Here is a 25,409-nt window from a genome sequence, read left to right on the forward strand (position 1 = left end):
CAAGAAATGTTTTTATTTTTGATAACTTCCACAGTTACATGTACCTACAGTATTCTTTACTGTCAGTTAGGAAATGCCATTCATTTTAAACATTATAGCCATCACCATGAAGTCTTCTGTATATAATCTTTTGTATTTTCCTCTGGAGAAACTGTTACGGTTTTTGATAGAGGTAGAATAATGTATCATGTAGGCAAATGGCTATATGTATATTGTTTTAGTTAGGTAAGCTATTGATAGGGCTACTGAAGTAACAGTATTTGTATACTGAGGATTTTAATCTGTTTTTCAGTTATGTCCCCTCATTGTCAATAATCCAGGATCTAGAATGAAAACTTGGTGCAATATCACCATGTTACTTGCACTTCTCTGATGAAAAAGGGGCATTCAGAAGCTGACCTGGATACAGACTGTTTTACACTGAATTTGGTAAATGATTCAATGTCCCAAAGAACACAGATCTAATAACTGGCACGTGTCTCTTAGTTCCTGGCAGTACTGGGTAAGAACACCTACTGCCAGGAAGTGACTGACATGCCATCCTGCTTTGATTCTGAAAATCCTTATCAAGATAGTGTATTCAAAGCCATGCTTAGTTTTGACCATCCCCACTGCTAATTACCATGCATTTGTTTCCAAAGCTTCCTAATTCTTACCAGCTGGCAAATATAAATCCCATCTAAGTAATGAGCTGGTTTCTGTGTACAGAGCACTGATTGAGATCTTCCTCATGAATTTCTACACACACATCTTGTGATCTGAGCCTACCACGATTACCTACTGGCTTTACAGAATCTAGGTGAAAAGGAAAAGTCAAAACCAGGAGTTTCCACTGGGGAATATAAGTGCATACAAGCAGATTGTCATGTTTGTGAGAAGAATTCCCATTTATTTGTAAGACTACAGTACTCAGAAGACATTGTGTGCTCCCTGCAAGCTGGATAGCACACATTTACCATACAGTCATACTTGTAACTGTGTTATTTTGAACACAGGTATATATATATATATGCATGTTACCCCAATATGACACAAACTGGTGAGAAATTGAGCCTTTCAGTGTCTCTGTTCTGCTCATTGCGTGGCTCAAGACCTCCTCCTGCTTTAGTGTGGAGTCAATTTATGGAAAGGGGGACGGTCAGCAAGGGAGTTGCTTCCTTCCCCAGCAAAGTGAAGATTTGTGACCTGAAATCCAGAGAGGTGCAACTCCTGTTTTGTTGCTGTCTGAAATCTGAGCTCTTTTCTTTAGCTGAACAAGCAGCATTGCACTGAAAACTCAGAGAAGCGCAAATCCCATTACATCGCACCCCGAGGCTGGGCTTCATATTACAGATGTAACATGCTCCTCTGCTTGTTCAGAGAAGCTGGAGAATGGGTGGGGGGAGAAAGGGATCAGTAAGCATTGTGAAAGAGCCTCTGTGAAGATGAAAGTCTCAACAATCATTTCCCTCAGGAAGGGAAAGATGAAATATTCTATAATACCTGCTAATTAAAAATTCAAACTGCTGTCTTATAAAAAGAGAAGCTTACTTTTATCTTTAAACTCCGAAGTTTTTAAGACTTGCTTCTAAACATACTGTTAGGGATTTCTTCCTCTTGGAAAACCCTGATGGTCCTTCTAGTCAAGACTCTTTCATGAAGCAGGGACTAGGAGTACCTGACTCCCTTCAACGCCTAGGCACTGCATGGACTGGCAGATTGTGCAGGATGCCTTTAGAGCCCATGCCATTCAAGAATCATGTTAGAGCATTTTGGCAACAGCCTACAACTTATTCTCTGATGTCTACTTGAGAGCATTTTCCTTACAGATGGCAGGGAGCTTTGGCACGCTGCACACTGGGGGAATCAGAGAGAAGCCAGAGCTGAAATGTAGAGCTGTACTACTACAAGAAATTAAATCAAATTAAACACTGCAAACAAAACAGTGGAGAAGACCAAGCTGTCAGTCTGCCTTTAGTGGCAGACACCTCGGTGGCTGGGATTGAACTCCAGCCATCTGTTTCACAGTTTCTACCTATGAGTTGCTACTGAGTTATCAGGACAGTAACATCTCTCAGTGATGAATGAGAAACTAAGGTGTGCAGCAGAAGAAAAAGAAGGACAATATTAAGATACTAAATTTTCTCTTTGAAATAAATTTACATCTGCTGCATGCAACACCACATTTCAGAAGGTTAGCGATATTTCTCATCAACAGTACACCAGAAAATGTATTACAAATTAAGTGGAAAAGCAACCCAAGAAACTAGCAATCCAGTTTCCATTATGCTTTGGAATCAGAAGGAAATATACTATACTTTTAATTATGCAATATAATTTTTTAAAATGAATACATATTGTATATTAACAATAACTTGATCTATTGGAAACGCTTATACGCATGCTTATTTATACACAACACAAACAGAAGACTAAGAAAAATGTATGTACTAATGCTTCCATGGTACATTATTCTGTATATTGATTGCATTGATTGTATTACAGCTTTATATATAATTACTGTCTAATTCTATCAAAATGTTAACAGAAATTGCTGCAGAAGATTGAGTATTTTCTCTCATTACCTCTCCTGAATTTATGGACCCTATCATTCACAGTCTTTAAACAGTTTCACAGACTGTAAACTCTGTATTACCACATGGGTGGAGATATTGCTGCGGTGGTCACTTAACTTGGGGATTACCAACAGCACATCGTTCTGCTTCACTTCAAAATGCTGTCCCTGTCACAGGACCAGCACTAAGGGCAACTGGAGGATATTAAAATCATATGCTTAAGTGCCAAAAGAACACAGATGAGTCAGTTCTCTTCACCCCTGCCAAAATAAGAAAATTCCACAATCATCAAACTAGATGAGTACTTGTCTGAGATTAGACAGAAGAGGAAGAAGGCCTGTTTGAATCTGGAGTAGTGCTCATGGCAGAGAGAAACACAAGAGATCACCTGTGAAGTCTAAGGTTAAAAAAAAAAAAAAAAAAAAAAAAAAAAAAAGTCAAACTAAATTGGCAGCCTAAATTTCAAGTCTGCAGGCAATAATTTTATTTCAAGAATAAGCATTTATTACCTCCCAGATGGTTAAGAAGCATGAAATTTGCCCTGGGAAATCAACTATCGACACAATACAGCAGGACCTCTAAGGCTACCATTAGGTTATCATTATTGTCTACTACACACTACACTGGTTCTGCAAAGAATAAAAGTACACATTGTAACATTCAGGTCTTTTCCTCACAGCCTTTAACTGTCCAGGACATCCAGGAAACTGCCTCACATTACAGAACATGCTTAGAAATTCCTAGTGTTTAGACACTAAAGAACAGATCATAACCGGGACAAAACTAATTCATGTAGGAGGCTGAGCTTCCTTGGAGACTAATTCAAGTAGGACAAACTAGCATCTGTTCACTTTTGAAGTTTAATTCCAATTGACCTAAGATTTGAAATGGTAATGAATTCCCCAAAGTTCATTCCACCTCACGTTGGGCCAGTACATTATTTACCCAGGCTCCCTATATAGTCAGTAGCGAGAGCTTATCTTCAGAGAGCAAGGCAGGTCAGCTGAGAGATGGGTCATCTTCAAGAGATGCCAAAGACCAGTTTCTTTATAGAGTCACATGCCGCTTTGATAATTGCCTTGGTGAGCTGGCTTGTACCTCAGTGGTGTTAAGTGGGGTGAAAGAGTGCACCCAAGTATGAACTCAGGTCATATGGTAAGACATGTGGCAGGAGACATGATACAATTACAGCAGCCGTACAGCACCATGAATTTATCCCAATTTTCTTAACAGCTGCTGGCTGCTTTAACTAGTGCTAAACTAGCTAGAGCTGCAAGTTTCTAGATGGTCATGGCCACCTGATTCTTAACTAGTACAGGGAATTGTATATTGGTATTCTCCCTGTACTGAACTTCAGGTAACTCTAAGAAATTGCTGTATGTGATTCTGTGGTTCTACAGCCACTGCCTGTATTCCCAAGTCTGAACTACAAACCCATCTTACCAGCAGAGGGATGACACTACATAGCTACATATATCCTTTGGCTGCCATGCAAAAATTTGCAGTGATGCAAAAGCCAACCATGTTCTTGGCTATGCTCATTACATACTAGTCAGCATGAAGCAAATATAATGGACTCTGCCGTTTGAAGTAATTCACTTGAACAGAGCAGAGAGAGTGAATATAAACTTATCCTGGATTCATTTTTTCTAGATTACTTCATGTGATATAGAAGCTTTCAAGTTCTTCAGAAATTGTGTCCACCCAACATTTTTTGTTTTGCCTGCCAAAAACATATAGCAGAGCACAGTCAAAACATAAAAGTTAGAAAGAAGTCTATGCACATAAAAGTCTTCCTCTTGGCAGCAGAAAACAGAATTGCAAATAAATGCACCATGTGTGATTAGCCAACTGCAACAGGTACATCATATATGTAAGATGCTGAGATACTATAGTTATGGGAATAGAGTAAAAATCTTTATTTACTAGTGTTTCTACAGATTACTAAGCTTCTTTAAGGAGTATGTTAAGTACAAGAGCATAAAAGGGGATAATATAAGGAGAAATAGGTGGCTCATTAAAGGGGACACTAAGTGATTGCCCCTTCATCCTTCCCAGATTCTTACAGCTTTCTGCTACTGTTCTCACTTAGAACTGTTCTCTTCTTAGAAGCAATTCTCTCTCACATAAACTGTTTCTGTTGGCTCTTCTGCATTCGTGGGAGGAAAAAGGAAGGAACTGGGCTTGCAGAGAAAAACATACTGTTCATACACTGCCTCCATGAACCATCGGGATGCAAATACCTAAGTCAATTCTTTTCAAAGCTGCTTCTCTCCCTGTGGTACATCCAAGTGTAGCTCTTCCCTCTTTTTCTTCCAAGCTAGTGGTTCCTCGTAAGCCATTTTAGTTCTTTCAGAAAATGTGCTATAATATTCTACCACCCTATCCTCATTAATCTTACACATTGTCCTGGTACAACACAGAGAGAGTAAGCTGTTGTTGAGATAACTGGCTTCCATTAGCAAGCATGTGATTGGCAGGACGATAAAGTCTTTTCCCTTGCAGGTCAGCTGCTTTTTAAGAAGAGGGCAATCCTGCTGATCCATCTTTTAGCTACAGTCTCTCACTGAGTCCCAAATCTCCTGCCTTTTAGCTTTGATACGGTTCAAGCTTTCCCCCTTGTATCAGCCCCTACCTGTCATCAGCTCCTCTGTACCAAACAGCCAGTATCAGGAGTTTGACCTCAGGGCACAGTCCGGGTGGGCAGGTAAAACCTGACCACTGGACCTACTTCCTTATCTTTCATATCCTGCAATTCATGAAGAAGTATCAAATTCAAACTAAAAAACAGAAGCATGACCTTTTATAAGAACTTTCTGAAAAAGGCTCTGTTGCCTTTCTAAGTATTCTTGAAAAGAACTGTCATCCACCCTATTAAGATAGAAATGGATCACAAATAACGAAGAGAGGAAAAACACTGCAAATCCATACTAAATGGTAAGTGTTATTTTTAATGTGTTCTTGCAATATGTATGCACTTCTGGCAGGGCATGAAAATATATAGTAAAAACAACAAAAAAGCAAATATAGTAGATCACGCACAAGCTCACATTACAACCTGGTACAGAGAGCTGCCCAGACTTTAGCTATTTATAAATTATCTGAAATCAATTAGATTCCCATGGCATACAGAGCATTCTCTATAAAGTGTTACTTGCATCAAGAGAATTCTAAATATAAGTTGCTAACATAAACTGACTGCTATCATAAGCAACATAATCCTTATTTACGTGACATGCTCAGCAGCTGGTACTTTAAACACACAAAAATATTATTTATTTCCTGTAGCAAGTATGTACACACCCTGCCCTCCTGCATAGTTGGAAATCACGTTTTCCTTGAAACAAACATAGGCTCCACAAGGATTTATAGCACTCAGGTGGATGAAAGAAATGATGCCAAAAATCTCTCAACGTCCTTTCCCTTCAACTAAATTGTTGTCGTACAAATTGGAAGATGTTTAGTCAATTCTAACACTGGCAATAAAGGGAGAATAAAACAGAATCCCAAAGAAGGTGGCTGCTAGTCAAGGCAAGACTTGTAGTAGTTTAAATCCGGCAAAGCACATCTTTACATATTGAATTTTGGAACTCTATAGTTAGCACATTAATGAATCTTATGGCCACAATCCTGTATCCTCCTCATGTAGACCAGGCTTATCCTATTGTAGATATCGTTCATTATATTATATTGCTGTGGGAATATAACATACAACTCTAACTTTGAACTTTCTCATTTAAAATACAGTTTAATTAAATCCTTTCTACTAGGAGAAACTGGAATGCTGTTGCTACAGGAATTTTCCATTCTGAAATGTCTTTTAATTATCTTACTGTGAAAAAAACATCCTAAACCATCAAAAGCAAAAATATTCTTGCTATATAAATAATTTGATACTTTATTCTTTCTGCATTTCTCTTCTTTTCTGATGACTTTGGCAGACTCATAATGGTGTTATGTGATTGCTATTGTTGGATATAGTGTCAGATTTTAGAGAGCAGGGCATAGAAATAACTACATGAAATTAAGATAAGTAGATTTCAGTCCAGAAAAACCTTCCTTTTGGCAAGAACTGTGTAGAAGTGCTTCCAATATTAGGGCATTTAAAATTATATTTTATATAGAGTAAAGATCAGAAGGATGGAATAAATCTGTTTTCTAACTGTTTAAAATAAATTTATGTAACAAGTTAAGGAAAATAAGCACTAGATAACACCGTGCCCGATTCTACTCTCCAGGGAGCAACTTTCTAGAAAGGAGCAATTGCTCAAAATGAAATCAGGGTAACAGCACAACACGGTAACATGTATACTCTTGGGGAAAAAAAAAAAAAAAAAAAAAAAAAAAAAAAAAAAAAAAAATCACAGGATCTTTACAAAATTGTTTGGACCAAATTTCAATGTTATATACATGCAATAGTACCACCAGTAGCACAGTGCCCCCTAACATCACACTGGAGAAAACTTTTATACTAAGCTACAGGGAATAGTGCCACTAATAACACTTCAAATAACTGCTTTTCAAAACTAATTACATGGGAATTCTAAAGCATGAAAGGTTCTTGAATTTAATAACTCCAGCACTGGTCAAAAGGGGAAATTAGTAGGATAAAAAACAACAACTAGTGTCTTACTTGTCTGAGGTCGATGAAAGCTAACTGCAGGGTGTCTCCCTGGAATCCTGGCACAGGCTCAGAACTAGCAAACACTGCAAGGAAAGGTTAAAAATATTATGGATGCAGATTTTATATTGTTTGAAATCTAACAGAAAATCAATACATGCATTATAAATGCTAGCTAGCATGAAAATGAAACTAGGTTGAAACAATCACATTACAACTAATTAACCCACCCTGTTTTAAAACAAACAAACCAACAAACAAAACCTTCCAGGAAAAATACCTTTAGGAGTACACTTACGAATTCAGCTTAAAATTCTAAACCAGTAATAAAGTTACAAGCGTGAAACCCAACACATTTACATTTTCAGCCTGAGGTAAATGATTACTGAAGTATTTTGAAATAATACCAATTCCATGGCTGTCAACATATTTTTAAACACCTGCTTTTGTTATAGCATCCGCTCTATAAAACCCCACCTCTAGCCAAATAGCAATAAAAGACAGACACTAAGGTGGGAGTTAGTTTAATGTGCAGATGACAGGTGGAAAGCTCAAAGTGCTACAGTCTGAACATAATTGAAATGCCTGTTCATGCCTTTTAGCTAGCTTATTGATCAAGAACTTCTGTTCTTTTGGAACCCCAAAATAGACTCAAAATAGGAAGGCAAAGCTATCTTCAAAATACAGAAAACAGTAAAATATTAACAAAACAAGTTAGCTACTCATTTAAGTTGGGAAATTATCAGTAATTGTAAACAATTTTTTAAAAGATTTTTTTGATTTCAAGTACAATTTGATGGCAACTAAAGAAAATAAAAGCATCTACAAAGGCAGAGAAATGTCACAACTTTCTGTTACTATTAGGCAAAAACAATTACACTGAAAATTCATTAAAACTATAAATCTCCAATACACTATATCATAGTTGAACTATCAACCAGGAAATATCAGGGAGCAATGATGCAAACTTAAAAAATTGTACTACGGAGAAGGCCAGCACATCCAGGAAAGAGAAGACAACAAGTTTTCCAGCAGCCCCTTCCCTTTGTCCACATCACAGAGCTCCATTAAATCAAGACTTGAGCAATTTCCCACTTTCTTCTTTGAAAAACACATGAACGCAAGCTCAGCAAAACGTCGTAGACATTTCAGATGATTTCAGGTTGTACTCAAAAGCAGCACTTAGTACTGCTGGGATGCGATATGCCCACGTGTCCAAATGAATCTATTTCCAGACACTGTCTCTTAAATGTAAAGGGGGGAGTAAGTAAAATAGAATACATGATGACAACACTTTAAGAAGTAGATCAGGTGCAGTGGAGCACACAGTACATAATCAATAGAGTCTATTACACAATCAGAGGACTTACTCATGGACTCAGTCGAGCCCTCCAGACAGCAGCACTGCAGAAGCCTAATAACCAAACTCTAGGAAGTCATTAATTGCATAAAAAAGATGGAAAGGAAACTATCATTGATTTACTGTTTCACATAATATAAGAAATAATGGGCAATTCAATAAATCAGCAGAATTATGCAAACCAAAATAGATTACTTGTTTATAGAACACAATACAATTAATTATAGGACTCATTCTTGTGCCAAGTTGTGAATGGCAGAAGTATAAATGAGGCAGAAAATATAAATGTAAAAAAAAAAAACCAACCCCCCCACACAACAAACAAACAACGTGAAATACAGGCTCTTCAACAGTGATAAAACAACAGTCTGAATTCAGCTGTTCATTAAATCCCTAAGCTACAGAAGATGGATCTGCAATGGCAAGGACCACTCAATATACAGCCCAGGGTTTTACACTCTTCTCTAAAGACCTGTCACTGACCACCACTGGAGACAGGACACTTGGCTAAAGGAAGGTTTAGCCTCACTAGGTAGGTCTCATGCTCTTGCCCCAGTCACACATTTATAACACAGACATTTGCAGAAAAACCCATTGCCTCACTTCTTCACTCAAGTAAGGTATCCTTTAAAAGAGTTTAAGTGAATTTTTCTTAGGCTCTTCAGTTTGTGCTCTTAACAAAATAGATACTGCTCATCAGGTTAACATCGTCTGGAAATTATCCTAATGCATTTAATAATGCAGAATTAGTTTGCTTCCCTGCAAAGCACCTATTGCAGTGGCAGCTATAGTACAAGGAGCAAACAAGGTAACAAACTGAATTATTGTATATGCTCCTTTCTCTTTAACTACAATTTCCTTTTATAAATAAATTTACAACTCTGGGGACATTTACCATAGCATAAGAATTTATTCTCACATTTTGGTCATTTTTGACAGGTGCCTACAGTAGGATTTGTTTCATTATTACAATTTCATGAGTTCAAAGGGCAAAAAGATAATCCACTTATGGTAATGGTCAGACAGTTCAACCCCCTCAGCTCAGGGCTTTTAAGTTTTGCTAACAATTTTACAAAGCTAATTAAATGTTTTCTGCTGCACAGCATTTTAGGAAGATATTATAAGAACAGGATTAACATTCTTAATGTCTGTGTCCTAGGGGTCCCTTTCCAGATAGTAATGAAACATTGTCACATAAACGTCTTTTAAAATATTCACCCCCTACATTCATTCTAGGCTTAAAGAGGATTTGGAAGGATAGGGGGCTACTTGGTTGTTTATTTTAGTATGCATAAGGAAATTCAGGAATTTTATAATACCTGAGAGTGAAAATGCAAAGATTACCATAAAACTATCACATATAAGGGCAAATAACTAACTGCTCAGCAGTTTGAATCAAAAACCTCAGTGTTTTCAGGAAAAAAAAATGAAAATAGGCATTAGATGACTGGTGTTCAAAAGGTTTTTATTAACATCTTTTCCCGCACTTCATTAATACTGTGTAGTTCTTTTCTGTGTATAAAATACAGGATCTTTGGCAGAATGTATTGGGTATACCCAATCTCATTACTATTAAGCACAAAAATGTGCTTCCTGTAACAGCCAGATTGGTAATTTACAGGAGGTAGGATCCAATGAAAACAACATGTAACAACACCACAATGGGCTCTGAGGTAACACATACATAAGAATGATAAATATAAATATTGAAAAGATGACTTCATTTTCTTTTGAGTACTTCATTTTGGTTCTTTCATTACATTTTGTATACAGGATGTATGTGAACTGATATATATGTGTGTTGATGGTTATCTTAAGAAAAAGCTTGGCATCTGCTAAAATGGAATTAAAGACATCTGTAGGTTGCATTGAATTTCTATGCAATTCTAGATTTATAAACCAGTCTCTTCATTTTATTCTCTCAAAACCCAGACTTTAGATACATACAATCTGTGTGTGCCTGTGCTTGTTTGGGAATTCAGTACTCACTTACTTATTTTCTGACAGATAGCTGTAGTTCAATTGCAAAAATTACAATTGGCGTCCAAATTTTGGATTAAAAGCTAAATTAGGGCAGCCTTTCCTTTAGCCTCATAGCATCAGTTCTCGATTCAAAGGCAGGACAGCAAAGCTGCAGATGTATTTTGGAATGAGGAGCAGAAAGCCAGGTGACCATCACAGTAGCCTTTATCCACTTCGCAGCCCTGCTGGAGGCTCCAGCTGTTCAAACACGCCTGGAGGGGAGCCTTGCTGAGGGAGCTGCCAGCTGGCAGGGCAGCAGCCCCCAGCGCTGCCCAGGACTTGCAGCTTACCCTCGGTCCTGTGCTGCCATATGAGACCATGGGATGAAGGATGGTCTCAAGTGAGCCAAGTTAACCTGACTTCCCAGAAGGGAGACAAGGCAGGTAAAGCAAGGGGCCTCCTCAACAGAGAGTACATGGGTCAAGATTCTCTCTTGCTCTTGGACACTGCAGCTCTCAACACAGTGTGTGACAAAGGAGGGACTGGCAGGAATCCCCAGGTGGGGCTGGTAAAGAAGGTATATTACAATTTGCTTTGTGCTAGTTCTCTGCTAGCTGATGCTGTTTCAGGATTTCTTTCACCCTCACCTATTGTCATGGCTCAAAACCTTTCCATCCTCGCACAGATTCACAGCTGGATGAAGAAGGTTGACTACTCAACTGTACCTCCTTCTGCCAATTAATCCTGTCTCACAATTCCATTACTTTAAAACAGACATAAATTACAAAAGTTAACAATAACTCTTCCAGCAATCAGAATTTCTGATCAGTTCTACTTAACTAATAAAATGCTGATGTAAGATATCTAGATCTGGATGATGTTCTAAATTAAAGCACTATGACCACTTAACCTTAAAGTGTAAACTTTAAGGATTAAAACAAACAGAAGAAGTCTAAATTAGTATTCATATGTCAGCTTCACCCCAAAAAGATTTTTTTTCTGTGAAAGTTGAAAAAAAGTATAAAATATTTGTACCAAGAAAGAGACACATACTTTTGTATGGTTAGATCTCTTCAGCAAAACAACTTGCTGATAGTGCAGCTATAAATCATTTTGACTGAACAAGAGAAAAATATACAATAACTAATACATTCTACATAAAAACCTCATAATGTAAAATGTATTAAGTGGCTTACAGCATGTAAATGTATTAAATGTATTAAGTGGCTTACAGAATTTTACCAGTACTTTTCTGTGAAGATCAGAAAGATACAACTACAATTGCAGTTCAAAAGTACTGAAGATCAGAAGCCTGGTCGCAGTGAATTTTTGATTCCCGAACACAACTAGTACACATTCCCAAAGTCAACTCCATCACTGAAAAGCCTGTGTGCTATTATTTACAACTTGCTTCTCATAAAGTGAGATACAGAAACCCACACCTGAATTTCATCTTGAAGAAATGGCAAATGCCTCTCCTCACCGATCCATTTTCCTCCTTGGGACACTGAAATGCAATGTGCAAACAAAAGGCCATTCTCCAGCTTTTTTTCAATGGAGTCTAGTACATGCTATTTTCCTGAATACTGCTGTACGAAACCCAGTCATCATAGCAGAAGATCGGAATTGAGAAAGAATGGCGTAAAAACCAAAGGTGGAACACTGTTCTACATTACAAAATAGGTAGTGAGAGTGGAAAACATTACAATTAAAACAGGACATCCTGAAATCAAACTTAAGGCTTTTGGAACGTTTGGAAGGAACACATGAAACTGAAGAGCAGAACAAGATGATCATCACTATTCTTTTTTAAAAACATAAGATCACCTGATCTTATTCTCAAGGAAAAGTATCAGGTACTCCCAGATTTTCTGTTCTGCTTCTTAGAGTTAGGTACTTTGCACTGAAATGCAGCACAGGATAACAAAATCTCAGCGTTCACAAGATAACCTCTTGTGAACCCCTTCCACCTCCATTTCTTGGAATTCCACTCATCATTCTACCTCATTGCTATGACTCAAGAACTTCAGCACTTACTGACTTAACAGCTCATTAACAGACTGTTGGGCTGTTTGTTGGGCTGCTGATTGCTTTTTCTGACTAGTAATCACATTTTCCTGTTTTTATTTAGGTCTCCTCCATTTCATACTAGAAAGAATAAAAATGCAACGTTAAAAATTAGAATAAATAAGTAGAATATCGCCAACAATGTTTTGAAATGCATCTTCAAATAATCATAACTTTCTATGTTTCACATAACTTATTCGTTCAGAATGCACCCTGTCTATAACTAAAGTGTCATATCCATGTATAAAATACAGTAGAAAATTACCCAACATTTGTGAATTATTTGCACACCCTAAGCACTAATTGAAATGTCATTGTTGTATCCATTACATCCAAAGTGTCAAAGAATAAAGCTGGGGGAGGGTGATGAGCAAGAACATAAATCACAGGCGTCTCAGCCAGGCCTGGAATGTGCCTGTGACAGACCTTATGAATGAACTGCAACAGCAAAGCAGACTCTGAACATCATCTTGTGACAATCCCTTACAGATTGTAAGGCATCATTTGCTGCAACATACTATTCTGCCAAGCTGCCATCTTTAAGCTACTCAAAAGGTTTCTGTGCAAAACCATTTTTTTCTAACATGCTTTAAAAGCGTAGAAAGAATTGAAGTTTATTCTATTTGCAGTTGTATATATTTCAGGCACTAGAAAAAATAACATGGTGGTAACAAGCTTTCTCTGCTGTTATACTATTAGTTCAGAAGATAACTATGTAGTGGATGCACCAATTTGACTTGTCTAGATAAATGATTATGGTATCAGTATTATCAATGTTATGGAATTTGTTTTGCAGCTGGATTTTTTTTTTTTTTTAAACCAAGAAACCACACAAATGTGCATACATACCCCTATTCACCTACTTGAAAAGAACTCTATCAAATTTGCAATGCAAAAATATATAAATTTGTACTAAAAATGTCAAAACATCTGCATACCTCTATTTGGCCAACTTGTGCAATCATGAGGCAAACTTTAACATCACAATCACAAATATTTTTTTTCAAAACAGACTGATAATCCTGTCAGGTCCTCACATTGCACTGAAAGGCCTCAAGGCTGCACAAGGAAGGACTGTCAGAAAGATGCCTGCCTTGTTGTGGAGTTTAGATGGAATGCAACAAACAGGGCAGGAGGAGGAAAGATACACTTGTAGTGAAAAAGTCACAAATGCCCTTTAACTCTATTCCCACAAGAATCCTTTATGATGCTCACTAAATTACTTGAAAACAGATTTCCAGTTTCCCATGGTGGCTGCTAATTGAGTAGTCATCAGTTTTCTCATATGCCCACACTAAACACACCTGAGGATTTGCAAAACTGCCACTTTTTAAAGCAGTCATCAAAATCATTGAGGTCTCTGCTTCAAACATATGAGGAATGATATTTTAGAAATAAATAAATAAAAAGGAAAAAAAAAAAAGAGTATAAGAAACTAAAGATATGAATTTTAAAAAGCCCTAGTCTGCCTTTTTGTTGCATCTCAGTCATCAACCATAAAAACCTATTCATAACCTATTCAGTCATCGACCATAAAACCTATTCATATCACAATGTTATGAAAGTAACTTCCTTAATACAGAGTATGAGCTCACCCTACGGTGGCGAGTTCCATGTAAAACATGATAAAATTAATCCTGCCTTCAGTGCTGGATTCAACCAGTTTTATGAAGTAATTCTGATGCTGTATTTTGAATAGTGAGAATAAAACAATGTCTGACATCTATTAAATGAGTACTACTACTCTAGTGAATACCCCTACTTACAGTGAGTAAGGCAATAGTTTTAAGAGAGACAAAACCTATGTAACAACACAAATAAAACTTGTATTGTAATAAATACTCCCTGGAGGGAAAACTAAATTTTACAGACTTTTGACCTTTTGGTGCACAACTATTAGACCATAATATTTATATAGTGATTTGGGGCAATTCTGTGCTAGACTATGGTCTGTTTATGGGATGTACTCATTATGATGCCATTAACAGTAACAACAGATGGACGTTTCAATCAGATACTAAAGTTTTAAAAATATATATATATAAATTTTCCCAGAAATGTTAACATAATTAATCATAAATACTTTTACAGGAGGCTGTAATGCAATAACATTAAAAGAAAAAAAAAAGACAGTTTTAGTAGATAATGGAAAAAGATCACTATATAGCTTACGTTAAAGATTTTTTTTGCAACGCTAAGACAGATATAGATAGGAATATGGAGATATCTACTTACATTCACACTGTATCACATCTAAATTAAACTGCTGAATTGCTCCCATGCTTATTTGTTTTAATTCACTGTCCAGTAGCATCTGCATTAGGGATGTTGAAAGATGCTGGCAGGCTGACATGCAAGCTGTCTGTGCCACTTTTCCCTAGTAGAAAGAGCAACAGGTTTTAAGATAGAAACAAATGTTATGTCAGTAAAGAACGTCTTATCTGATTTGAATTTATTATACAGCCAAAGTCTTAATGATGCAGGACTTAGGTTAGAAGAGGAATGATCACACTTCTTGTTATTTCTTTGGCCCATTAGCTTCATTTCTATTATATCAATTAGGGAGCTAAATTAAATGTATGTTAAACAATCAAACAATCACTGATACTTCTTGCAGAAATCCAACAGTCTTTAAGAATACAAAGACATTTCCCAACATGGAAGAGCATAATAACAATGTAAGCTGCAGAAGCATGAGAGTGGATTTTTATTTTTATTTTTTTAACCCAAACAAAATGAAAGCAGGAATGTAAATCAACATGCCACATATTCTTAACAACAGTCATAAATAAATAAATAAATAAACGTGTGTATATATATAAACCAAAACCATTGCTTTCAGTTGGGGCATTTCTCATTACAGCTTGTGCCACTTAATTACTTGAATTCCATCTCAAAGGTTGTTGCTAAATTATTTTAAATATTCATGCTTATCCATCATCTTTCAGGTGCTTAATAAATCAGTGCTGTTGGTAATCAACAACTTGCAAAATGAAATGCAGCCCTCTGCTGTACAAAATAGAAATAATTCTCTAATCACAGTTTAGCAAGTAAAGTTTTTTCATCTTTTTACAATGTATATGTAATTGAGACAAATAATTTTCCAAACCAGAGACCAATAAAACAAATCCCCCAAATCAGATGTTAATTTGATAAATTACTAACAATTTCATACAGAAAATCAGAAAAATATAGAAGTTCTACCAGAGAAGAAAAATCAGTTAAGACCAGATACCTGATTAGATGGCAACATGCTATTCATAGCACTGCGATCTTTAAGAGCAGAGACACCTTGCAAATGCAATTATATGAATTTCTGTCTCTGTAGTTTCATGTATTTAAACCACGCTTTTCAATTGACATATGTTACGGTATACATGGAACCAAAAGTAACTATTAACATGTTTATATGAAAGAAATCGTAACTATGTAATCCACCTACTGGACTACAAACCACTACTGTTTTCCTTATATCCATCAGCAAAGTGATGACACCTATTCTCTAAAGCAATGGTTCCCCAACTGTTTTCTGCAAGGTCAGGATGATCAATTCACTACTGACTCAGAGAAACACATATAAGCAATGAAAAATGGGAAGGACTGACAGCAGTTCACTTTTCCAGAAGTTTGGAAAATTCTGCTCTAACATCTGAAGAGCCCAACCTTCCCCTTAATAAGACAACCTGTACGTAGCATTGTATATTCATGTACATGTATACATATTGCAGAAAGCACATTTCTCCATAAACATTGTGTACTTTAAAAATCCATGCTTTGTTAAAGCATAATAAAATGTAGACAATACAATGTAAAATGTTCATTCTCTTCATATGTCAAACAGAAACATTAAAGGGCTTTTGCTAATACCTCTTTGGCATTAAGACACCTTGAACTGTTAGAAGCTTTATATCTAAAATGAGATGTCAGTTTCTTAATTGAACATCTCAAAAAAGCAAATAACATTTTTGACCAAAATAGATGAACTGACAACAAAGAATGTAAGAAACAATGCAAGAACAGCATGCTTAAAAGTCTCCCAAACCCAATGTTAATTACACTGGGAGACATGCAGCTCTATTCCCCAAGCAGAACAATATCAATATGAATGAAAAAAAAAAAAAAAAAAAAAGCCCAAAAAATGGGGGGGGGAAGAGGGAAGGAGAGAAAAAGGGGGTGAAGAGGGGAATTAATGGGCCACAGTTCATTTAATTACAATGTAGTAGGTTTGAAATACTTAATGGAAATGTCATTTTGATTTAATGGAACAACTAGTGCATCTCCGTTTAATGTACTGCTCCATCAAATCAGCTCCATGTCCTATTTATGCTGCCACTATAATGTAATAAAAGTTCAACCAGATTGATAGGTTGTCAAGAAAAAAATTAACATTTAATTTGTTTTATATGCAAATGATGTTTACTCCCTCCCCTGTTATTATAAGTAAAAGACAGAATTTTATCTTTCTGACAAACATCTGTAGGTAGTTTCTACAATCTGGCAAATATCAATAGTACTGGAGCACAAGAAATAATGGTTACAATACAGAAATGACATGGTAAAAGTTACTTGGACTTTAAAGAAGTATCAATACATGAACATTTAATGCTTCTTTTCAATTTTCGTAAGATGGAAACATCCTAACATTTAAACTATTTCCAACTATGCAACTTGAACTACAGGCTTATTGTTCACAAGGTATATCAACAAATAATAGAAGTTTACTATGCATAGTTTATACTTGATATATCACTTGATTTTTGTAAGACTAGAGGAAAAAATGAAGCTAAACGTATCAACCTAAATGCTGAATTTTAACTCAGAAAAATACAGATTTTACTGTTATCCTCCTCAAAATTCAGGGCTTCCCAGAGCAAAATATGCTGGATGTACAACATACCAAAAATAATTAAATTCAAATTTGGTTGACAAATGAGTTCCAGTTAAAATCTCTTTCCAAATTTCCATCTTTCCCCAATTAATCAATTACTTGCCATTTTTCATAATGCATTCATTTTCATAATGCAGGAAATTTAATGATCTATGAACATAAAAAGAACATGTTTCTTTTCCAGAATGAAACAAATCTCAGTTTTAAAACATTCATAATTTTTATCTTTTTATTTTTAAGAGGGGGTGGCTGTGGCTACTGTATGAAGCAATTAAATACCTATATTCAGTAGCATGCAGAGATTCAGGATGCTTCTCACATTCGTTCCAGTTTTGCCTCCCATTTGGGAAACACTACTATTATCTCTGCTCTGCCTATGTTAATTGCTGCTATCTACAAAACCTATTCTTCCACTCAACCAATGTAAAGTTTAAGAAACAAGGACCCTATTCTATAAGCAGAAACACCTGCGAACTGTATTAAAGGCAACTGTTTTTTAACCCCGTCTTCACATTTTGCTGAAATACAAGTTTGTAAAAAGAGAAACCCCTTAGACAAACTGCTTATATTTCAAAGGAGCTTGTAAAGAGAATCTGCTGACATATTAAATCCTTTTTTATAGGACCCAAAAGCTTTTCTCCTAAGAACAATTGCAGTAAAGAGACATTTGGCTCCTAGGAAATTCCCAAAGGGTCAGCCATATGCATCCTTCCATGGCACCTTCATGGTGCTGCTTTCTAAGACCCACGCTAGCCGTCTCAAAAGCAGCTTTCATTATTCACTATGGTGTCAGTCAATATGATTTATGGACTGCATTCAACAAAGTCAAAGCATATAGAATGAGAAATATGACTACAATCTGCTAATTTGTTTTGTATTGAGCCAGTTACGAGTCAAAGACCTGATGTCAGGCTGAGACCAGCAACACAATTAACCGTCCAGTGACAGATTCATCCATCCTCCCTGCCAGGCTGTGCCAATCAAAGACAGCATGAAGTGGCATTTGGAGAAATCAGGGAAAAAAACACCATTCACTAAGTAGCCTGTGAAGGCTTTTGATTGACAGTTTTTGAATATAGCTGCAGAAAACCACCACCCCTTCACCCTCACTGCAAGCTGTGAAATTGGGCTTTTGCTGTCAATCACAGAAACAATAAAATAACACAAACTGCCATCCTCAGCATAAAAGGAGATAACAAAACTTATCTGTTAAAACTAAGAAGTTAAGCTTAGGAATTAATTTAACATTATGAAATGACAAATAATTAAAAAAAGACTTTCTGAAACTGGAAAAAAACCAACACCCAATCCTTAAACATACAGATTTCATCAGTTATAATAACTGGTAAGTGCATAGATTTTGTAATTTTTGCTTTATCTGCTTCTTTGCTGCTTATAGCAGCCCACACATTGCATACGCATATGATAACAGTTGGACTTGATGATCTTAAAGGTCTTTCCCAACCTAAATGATTCTATGATTCTAATAACTAAAGCAAGAATAAAATACAATTTTTGAACTATTGATAAAAAAACAAGTATATTCAAAATCACAAATAGAGTTTAAGACTCAATTTTACTTCTAATCTCCACATTCTAATGAAAACAGTCAAAAATACCTAATTGAAAGTAATTTGTAATTTTAACTTTTCACTGGTCATTCATTTTCTCTTTCAGAGTTGTCCAATACTAACTTTGTACTGACAAAGCATGTAAATTGTGTCTGGAATAAAAGTTCAGATCATTCTAAACTTCAGTTAAAAACCCTTATATACCCTCTATAATTTCAAATTAACTTATCTAAAACAAGAGGTATGATTACTCATGCCTCATTTAGCTGTTTACTTCCAACACTAGTTTAGGCCCTTTTTTTGTTTGTTTGTTTGTTTGTTTGTTTTTTTCCCCGTCTGAGCCAAGAAAGGTTTTGAAATGTGAAGGTTTGTTTCCTCTTTTCCTATTCTCAGAAGAACTCTGCCTAATACAGTTTTTTACTACAGTGATGATGAGACAGGTGGAATTTCCCACAATCTACTAAAGCAAGTGTGTAAAGTTAGGAAAAAAAGATCATAAGCTACTCACTGAACTGAGTTTTCTTTGATTAGTGAAACGTGTACTACGTCTTTCAATAAAGCCAGCTAAACTTTTCCTGACAGGGAAGGTGGCACAGGAACTAGCTTTAAAGAAGCTGCTGTATGGAACCCACATCCTCTCTATTATTTGGAGTGGTAAATTAACTGGAAAGAGATGAGAACAGCCCTAGAGGCACAGACAGAAAGACTAAAATAAAACTGTGGCTGGAATTCACTCTTACTGGGTCACATACTAAAACTGCTTCAGCAGTGACTCCCAGCCACAGCACTTCAGCTCCAGTGTCCCAGCCTCTGTAAGACAAGGAGGCAAGTTCCTCAAGGCACTGCTGACTTTCTAATGAGATCACCAATCTTAAGACCACCCCATCAGAAATAAAGGAAAACTGAGCACACTACTAAGGACCTTTAATGTTGGAAATTGATACTTAATTTCTAACAACTTTCCTTAAAGCACACTCTTCTGATGACACTGTAGAGGAAGCATGCTAGTTGGTGCGATAGGCTCTATCCAGGCTGAGTAACTGAATTAAGCTTTGGTTTTATCTGATGTAAAATACCAGGATAAATTTAGGTGCAAACTAAAAATCCTGAGAAAACATTATAACCATCCAAAATTAAAAGGAAAAAAAGCAAACGTAGTATAATTTTATATACATCCAACGTATTTTTTTGGCAGTCAGGAACAGGATTTGCTACTTAATGTATGCTAGTCAGCTTTAAAGACATTCTCTACACACTCTGACACAAGGTACTTTGGATCCACTTCCAACTTCCTTGGAAATCAGGACACCAAGATTCCCTCTACTGTTTTTGGCATCTAGTCTAAGAGTGCTGTCCTGTTAGAAAATAGTCCAGATGTCTGGCTACCATTGATAAAACATTCTAATCCACACCACACACAAATATAATAACTGAAGCTTTCTAATGCTACTCTTGAAAATTACTGAAAAATACAGCAAGGAGTCCTAGACAATAACACTGGTACTACTGTTGTTTTTTTTTGTTTGTTTGTTATTTTCCCTTTTGATTGATATGTTTTATTTTACTTCTAAATTGTTTTAACATAAATTGAAGGTTTTAATTAATAGAATAAAATGACTGCTTCGTATTTGCCCACCTCTTACACATCTATTTGAAGTGTATGCTTTACTGAATGCAGAGAATAGATCTGTGGAACAGTTAGATACTGAGTTTCAAAGCTTTTGCTCCAGTCTTTACCCTTAATCTAAAACACACAATGTCTTGAGTTAATTATTTCTTCCCTGAGGAGATGTAATTTTAACTGTAAAAATATGAATCCCCACACTGTGTATGGTAATGCCTTATAAATTTATTCACTTAAATAGTGAATGGCACAGTGTACATTTGTTCAATTAAGCAGCATACAGCAATAAGATTCAAACACATCAGAGCTGATAAACCAGAACTCTATATTCACAGAAAACTACTAAAAGTAACTATATGAATTTCAACATTTTCATTATAATTAAAATGCTTATGCCAAATGAATTGATGACCTAAAAATAATCAGAACTTGGAAGAATTTTTAAATGTAATTCATCATCTTCTAAACAAATATATATTTGGGCATACACATTCCCTTGACCTCTGACAGATGTAGCAGAGGAACAATGGAACTTTCACTGATTCTTTATTTTGTTTTGTCACTCCACCTCTATTCTGTATGCATGCCTTATAGCTGCATTTTGATACCTGACCTCACTTCCAAAAGGTTTCAGCCTCCTCTAAATGATCTCATTTGGGATGCAATGCACACCCCACCACCCTTCTGCAAGGTTTTTAGGGCTCCTGCCCTTCAAGTGCATGAAAACTCAGCGTTAGTCGTTAACCTGATTCCTGCATGCAATCACACAAGGTACACAGCAAGTCATCAGCAAAACAGAAATATCTTTTTATTAAATGATTAAAAATTGAAGCAATAAGCCTGCAGGCAGTTCATAGTTTTTCAGATCACATGCTTTTTCTTCATCTTTCATCTACTTACCGACATAGCTGCATGGTCATTGTTGTTATTCTGAGAAGGAAACCAGTAAGGCAATCAAAACAAAAAAAATTAAGATGTACTGTCAACATCAAAAAAAAAAAAAAAAAAGAATAAAAAATTGGTAGTAATAAAAGGTAAGGAAAAGTTTCAAAAAATAACAATTATATCTACATAATTCATTTTTTCTTTAAAAAAAAGAAAAACAAAAGAACTTTTATAGTATTTTGTCAAGGCCCAACAAAGAGATTATAATTGAAGTAATAATAACTCAATAATAAAATGTTTTTCTGTAATAAGGACAAGTATGCCAAAATACCAAATTAGCAATCCTTCAAATTAGGAAACATCTGTTGATATGCCTTTCCAGAAAGTTTTCATTACCACAAATAATCAATTCCAAAATACTTTGGTTTTAAAATAAATGCCATGCTTACTGTCTTGGCCTATAGAGACTATCTGTACATTATTAACGTATTTCACACAAAATTTAGAATGGTTTAGGACAGTACTAATCTAAATGTAACACAATGCATTAATATTTTTTTAACATAAAGAAAAAGGTACTATAACTGGAAGATTAAATAAATGTATTTTCTTTCCCCAAACTGACACTAAAGCACAGTGCATAAATACAGAGAAGAAAAATTATGATATAAAACTTGAAAGAAAAAACATTTGGAGGTGTAAGACGTTTCTAGCAATTCCATGTGTCTACATTTCTACAGAAATAATTCTGTATAGACCCATGTGGGAGCACAAAAGGAGACATCCCCATGTGTTTACACAGCTTACACATACATCTCAAACAAGACAGGACTCTAATGGCAGGAATTTGACAGCAGCCAAACAATTGTTAAAGAACATAGCCTAACACTTTTACCATAAGACTAGATTTTGAAACAGTATCAAAGAGAATGTGAGTAACCCTTGAATGAGACTATGGAGAATGAATGCAGCAAAGTAGTTCCCCAAGCCCTAGCACTATAGCACAATTGGATCCACTATGGTAGTAAGAGAAGAGGTTCCTCTACTTGTCCCACTCTTTTCTTTAGTAAAATTACAACCAGTGGTCAGAACTTTTGTTCTTTGATTTCTGATTACAGGCATGGTTCTGAAGAACTATTTTGCTGTTTCTGCCAGCAATACAAAAATTGTTATAGAAATGACACTGTGACATCCTTATTCTGTTAATGAAAATGAATACTAAAATTATTCTAAATTTTAACTGTGCCATATGCTAATCTAGTTTTGCCTATGACTCCACACTTAATGTTTTCCTGAATTATGGAACCTACTTCTGAGCTTGCCACAGAAAATATCTTTAATGAAAAGAACCTACTTTTGAGCTTGCCACAGAAAATATCTTTAATGAAAATAATGAAAATTAGAATCACCAAAATTAAACTGTATGCACATTTTCATATAATCTTCACAGCTCATGCACAACAACATTTATAGGACTGTATTTTTCTACAATCTGCCAAGCCAGAACAGTAAGTGATGCACGGTATAAGTCAAGTTAGAAGAACCCTCTTGCAAGAGCAGACTAGTCAATTGTACAGCCCCAGCCTGTTACCTGGCCAGAGTTCGAAATTATAGAATAACCTCCTCATAGGAACTAGTTTTCTCAAAAGTTTGGCTTGTGTCCCCAGGCGCTTATTTATATTCCCTTCATGCTTTTCAAGTCCTAATGCCATAGTAGCATCTTCACAACCCTCCTAACAAACTATCTCATTCAAGGAAACCACATTTTCATTTCAGCTCATAGAAGAACATTATTTCTGTCTGGGCCCCATTTTAGAACAGGTATATCACAACATACAGTCATGATAAACCTCTTTACATCTTTCTCTAGAAGCTGTACATCATTGTTCACAGCTGCTATATGCATATGGCCATTGAGGAGCAATGCCATTTGTTCAAAGAGTGACAAAAAGTGACAGTGAAATTAACTAACAAACATGCTATTCTTTATTAAAAAAAATGCTTGACTTACTTGGCATGAAAGTACATGCCTCATACTTCCATTCACATAAACATTATGTGATACATTTTGAGTTGGTTATATCTTTGAGTAATTAAAAAAAATAGACTAAAGAATCACAACCACTTAACATGATTTAGAAGACCTGAGAAGCCTGCTATGCCAGCAACTTCAAACTTTGCTGCGCACATAAATAAATTATATTTTATTTCCACTCTGGAGCCTCAAAACATTCTATGCATTGAGAACTAATTCCTGATAGGCACTGCATGTGGGTAAAGCAATCAGACATCAGTGTGACGGTAGCAGCCAAGGACAAGCTGATGAAAAGCAGATGCAGCTCAAAAGACTTACTAAAGTTACTCCATACTTACAAAGGTATAAACTATTATGATGATAACTCAAATTAGAAATTGTCTTTTTTATCTTAAAGCAAGGGGAAATCAGACAACAGAATATAACAATGAACACACAGAACAGGTTGCCAATGCCCTTTTACCTAGAACAAAGTGACAAAGAATATATTTGAATAAGAACAAGGACTTGGTTCAAGGAAGCTCATTTAACAAGAATCAAATGACTATTTAACTAAAAACAACTTTGGAGAACCAGAATATTCTGCACAATTGCAGGACTTACACCAATTCGGTGTCCTTTAAATCAATGAATGTGTATACAGAACTGTACACAGAAGGCCAGTTGAGGGCTAGCTCGCTCTAGAAAACCACCTATTTACAAATTGTTTTGTAAATTAGCTGTTGTTACAATTATTACTAAAGTATTCAGAAGCATTTTTCTAATTATGATAGATAAGCATCATCAACATAGTGAAACATCTGAAAACACGTCTGTATTGAAAATACTGGAAAATTAATCTGCTAGCATGTATGCAATTCAAAAATCACATATTTGTTCAAAACATCAGTATTTTAAAATAAAATAAAGCTACAATGGCTTGAAATTAAACGTATTTTTCAACACTTACAGGTAAATGAGTAAAAACTTGAAATGTGCTTCTTAAAAAGTTAATAAGGTCCATTAAGTATCCACTGGCTCTTCCATCTGATTCAGACATTGTCCAATCATAGTCAGCAATTTGAATAAATTCATCTATTTTTTGGTTAAGTTTTGTATATATTTCTCCTTCTGCAGCATGCCTTGCATCCTGAAAACAAATAAATAGTGCACAATTGTCAGAATTCTAAAATACTACTAGAACATAAATAGTTCTCATCAGTTAAACTTAAGTCTTGTGTTTTTCTCTGATACAAGGTTTACTTACCCTATCTAAAAAAGAGAATAACAAAAGAACGTAGTTATTTTATCTGTTATGGCAGGAGGTCCGGCAATCATAGGATTTTTATGTAATTAATTTAATGCTGTATATCTGAAGAATACACATCATTTTTCACCCTCCCGTACATATCCTGATCATAACACACTGATGCAGACCACTCCCCTACTTCCTCATGCTCCTTTTTGTTCTGCCACTATCTAGATCCTGCTTTTGTGCCGGTCAACGTAGAAATGATCTGATCAGAGATAACATCTAGCATTTACTGTGAAGCAAGATTATGATGCTATCTGCCTGATTTGTTTAGGACAGATCCTCCTAGAAGCAATGGGATCTACCTACAGATGCTTGATAAAGTGTATCTTGCTGGAAAGGAATGTTTTTGCCAGACTGGAATTTAATGGTACTGGAAAAATTCCATACTGTGATTCAAGCTCAGGATGAAACTTTCTTCAGTGATCTTGAGAAACAAATCAATAAAGAGGTTTAATTTTAAATGAACTGGTCAGTTGCTGAGGGTTTTTAGAGAGGAAAAATAGGTTGGGTACACTGGAGCAACATAAAAGTGGATAAAATTCCCATT

General features: G+C 35.8%; 1 protein-coding gene across 1 annotated transcript in view; it reads right to left on the reverse strand.

The window, feature by feature from the left end:
- Nucleotides 1-25,409, reverse strand: part of EXOC6 (exocyst complex component 6) — a 90,484-nt gene that overhangs the window by 18,601 nt on the left and 46,474 nt on the right. Inside the window, exons 18-20 of the mRNA XM_032191264.1 lie at nt 24,518-24,697; nt 14,801-14,942; nt 7,189-7,262 (exon numbers count right to left, since the gene is read on the reverse strand). Of these exons, the coding sequence (XP_032047155.1) occupies nt 7,189-7,262; nt 14,801-14,942; nt 24,518-24,697 (396 nt within the window). The remainder of the gene's footprint in view (nt 1-7,188; nt 7,263-14,800; nt 14,943-24,517; nt 24,698-25,409) is intronic.

The sequence above is a fragment of the Aythya fuligula genome, chromosome 7, assembly GCF_009819795.1.
Source record: "Aythya fuligula isolate bAytFul2 chromosome 7, bAytFul2.pri, whole genome shotgun sequence".
NCBI classification, from domain to species: domain Eukaryota; kingdom Metazoa; phylum Chordata; class Aves; order Anseriformes; family Anatidae; genus Aythya; species Aythya fuligula.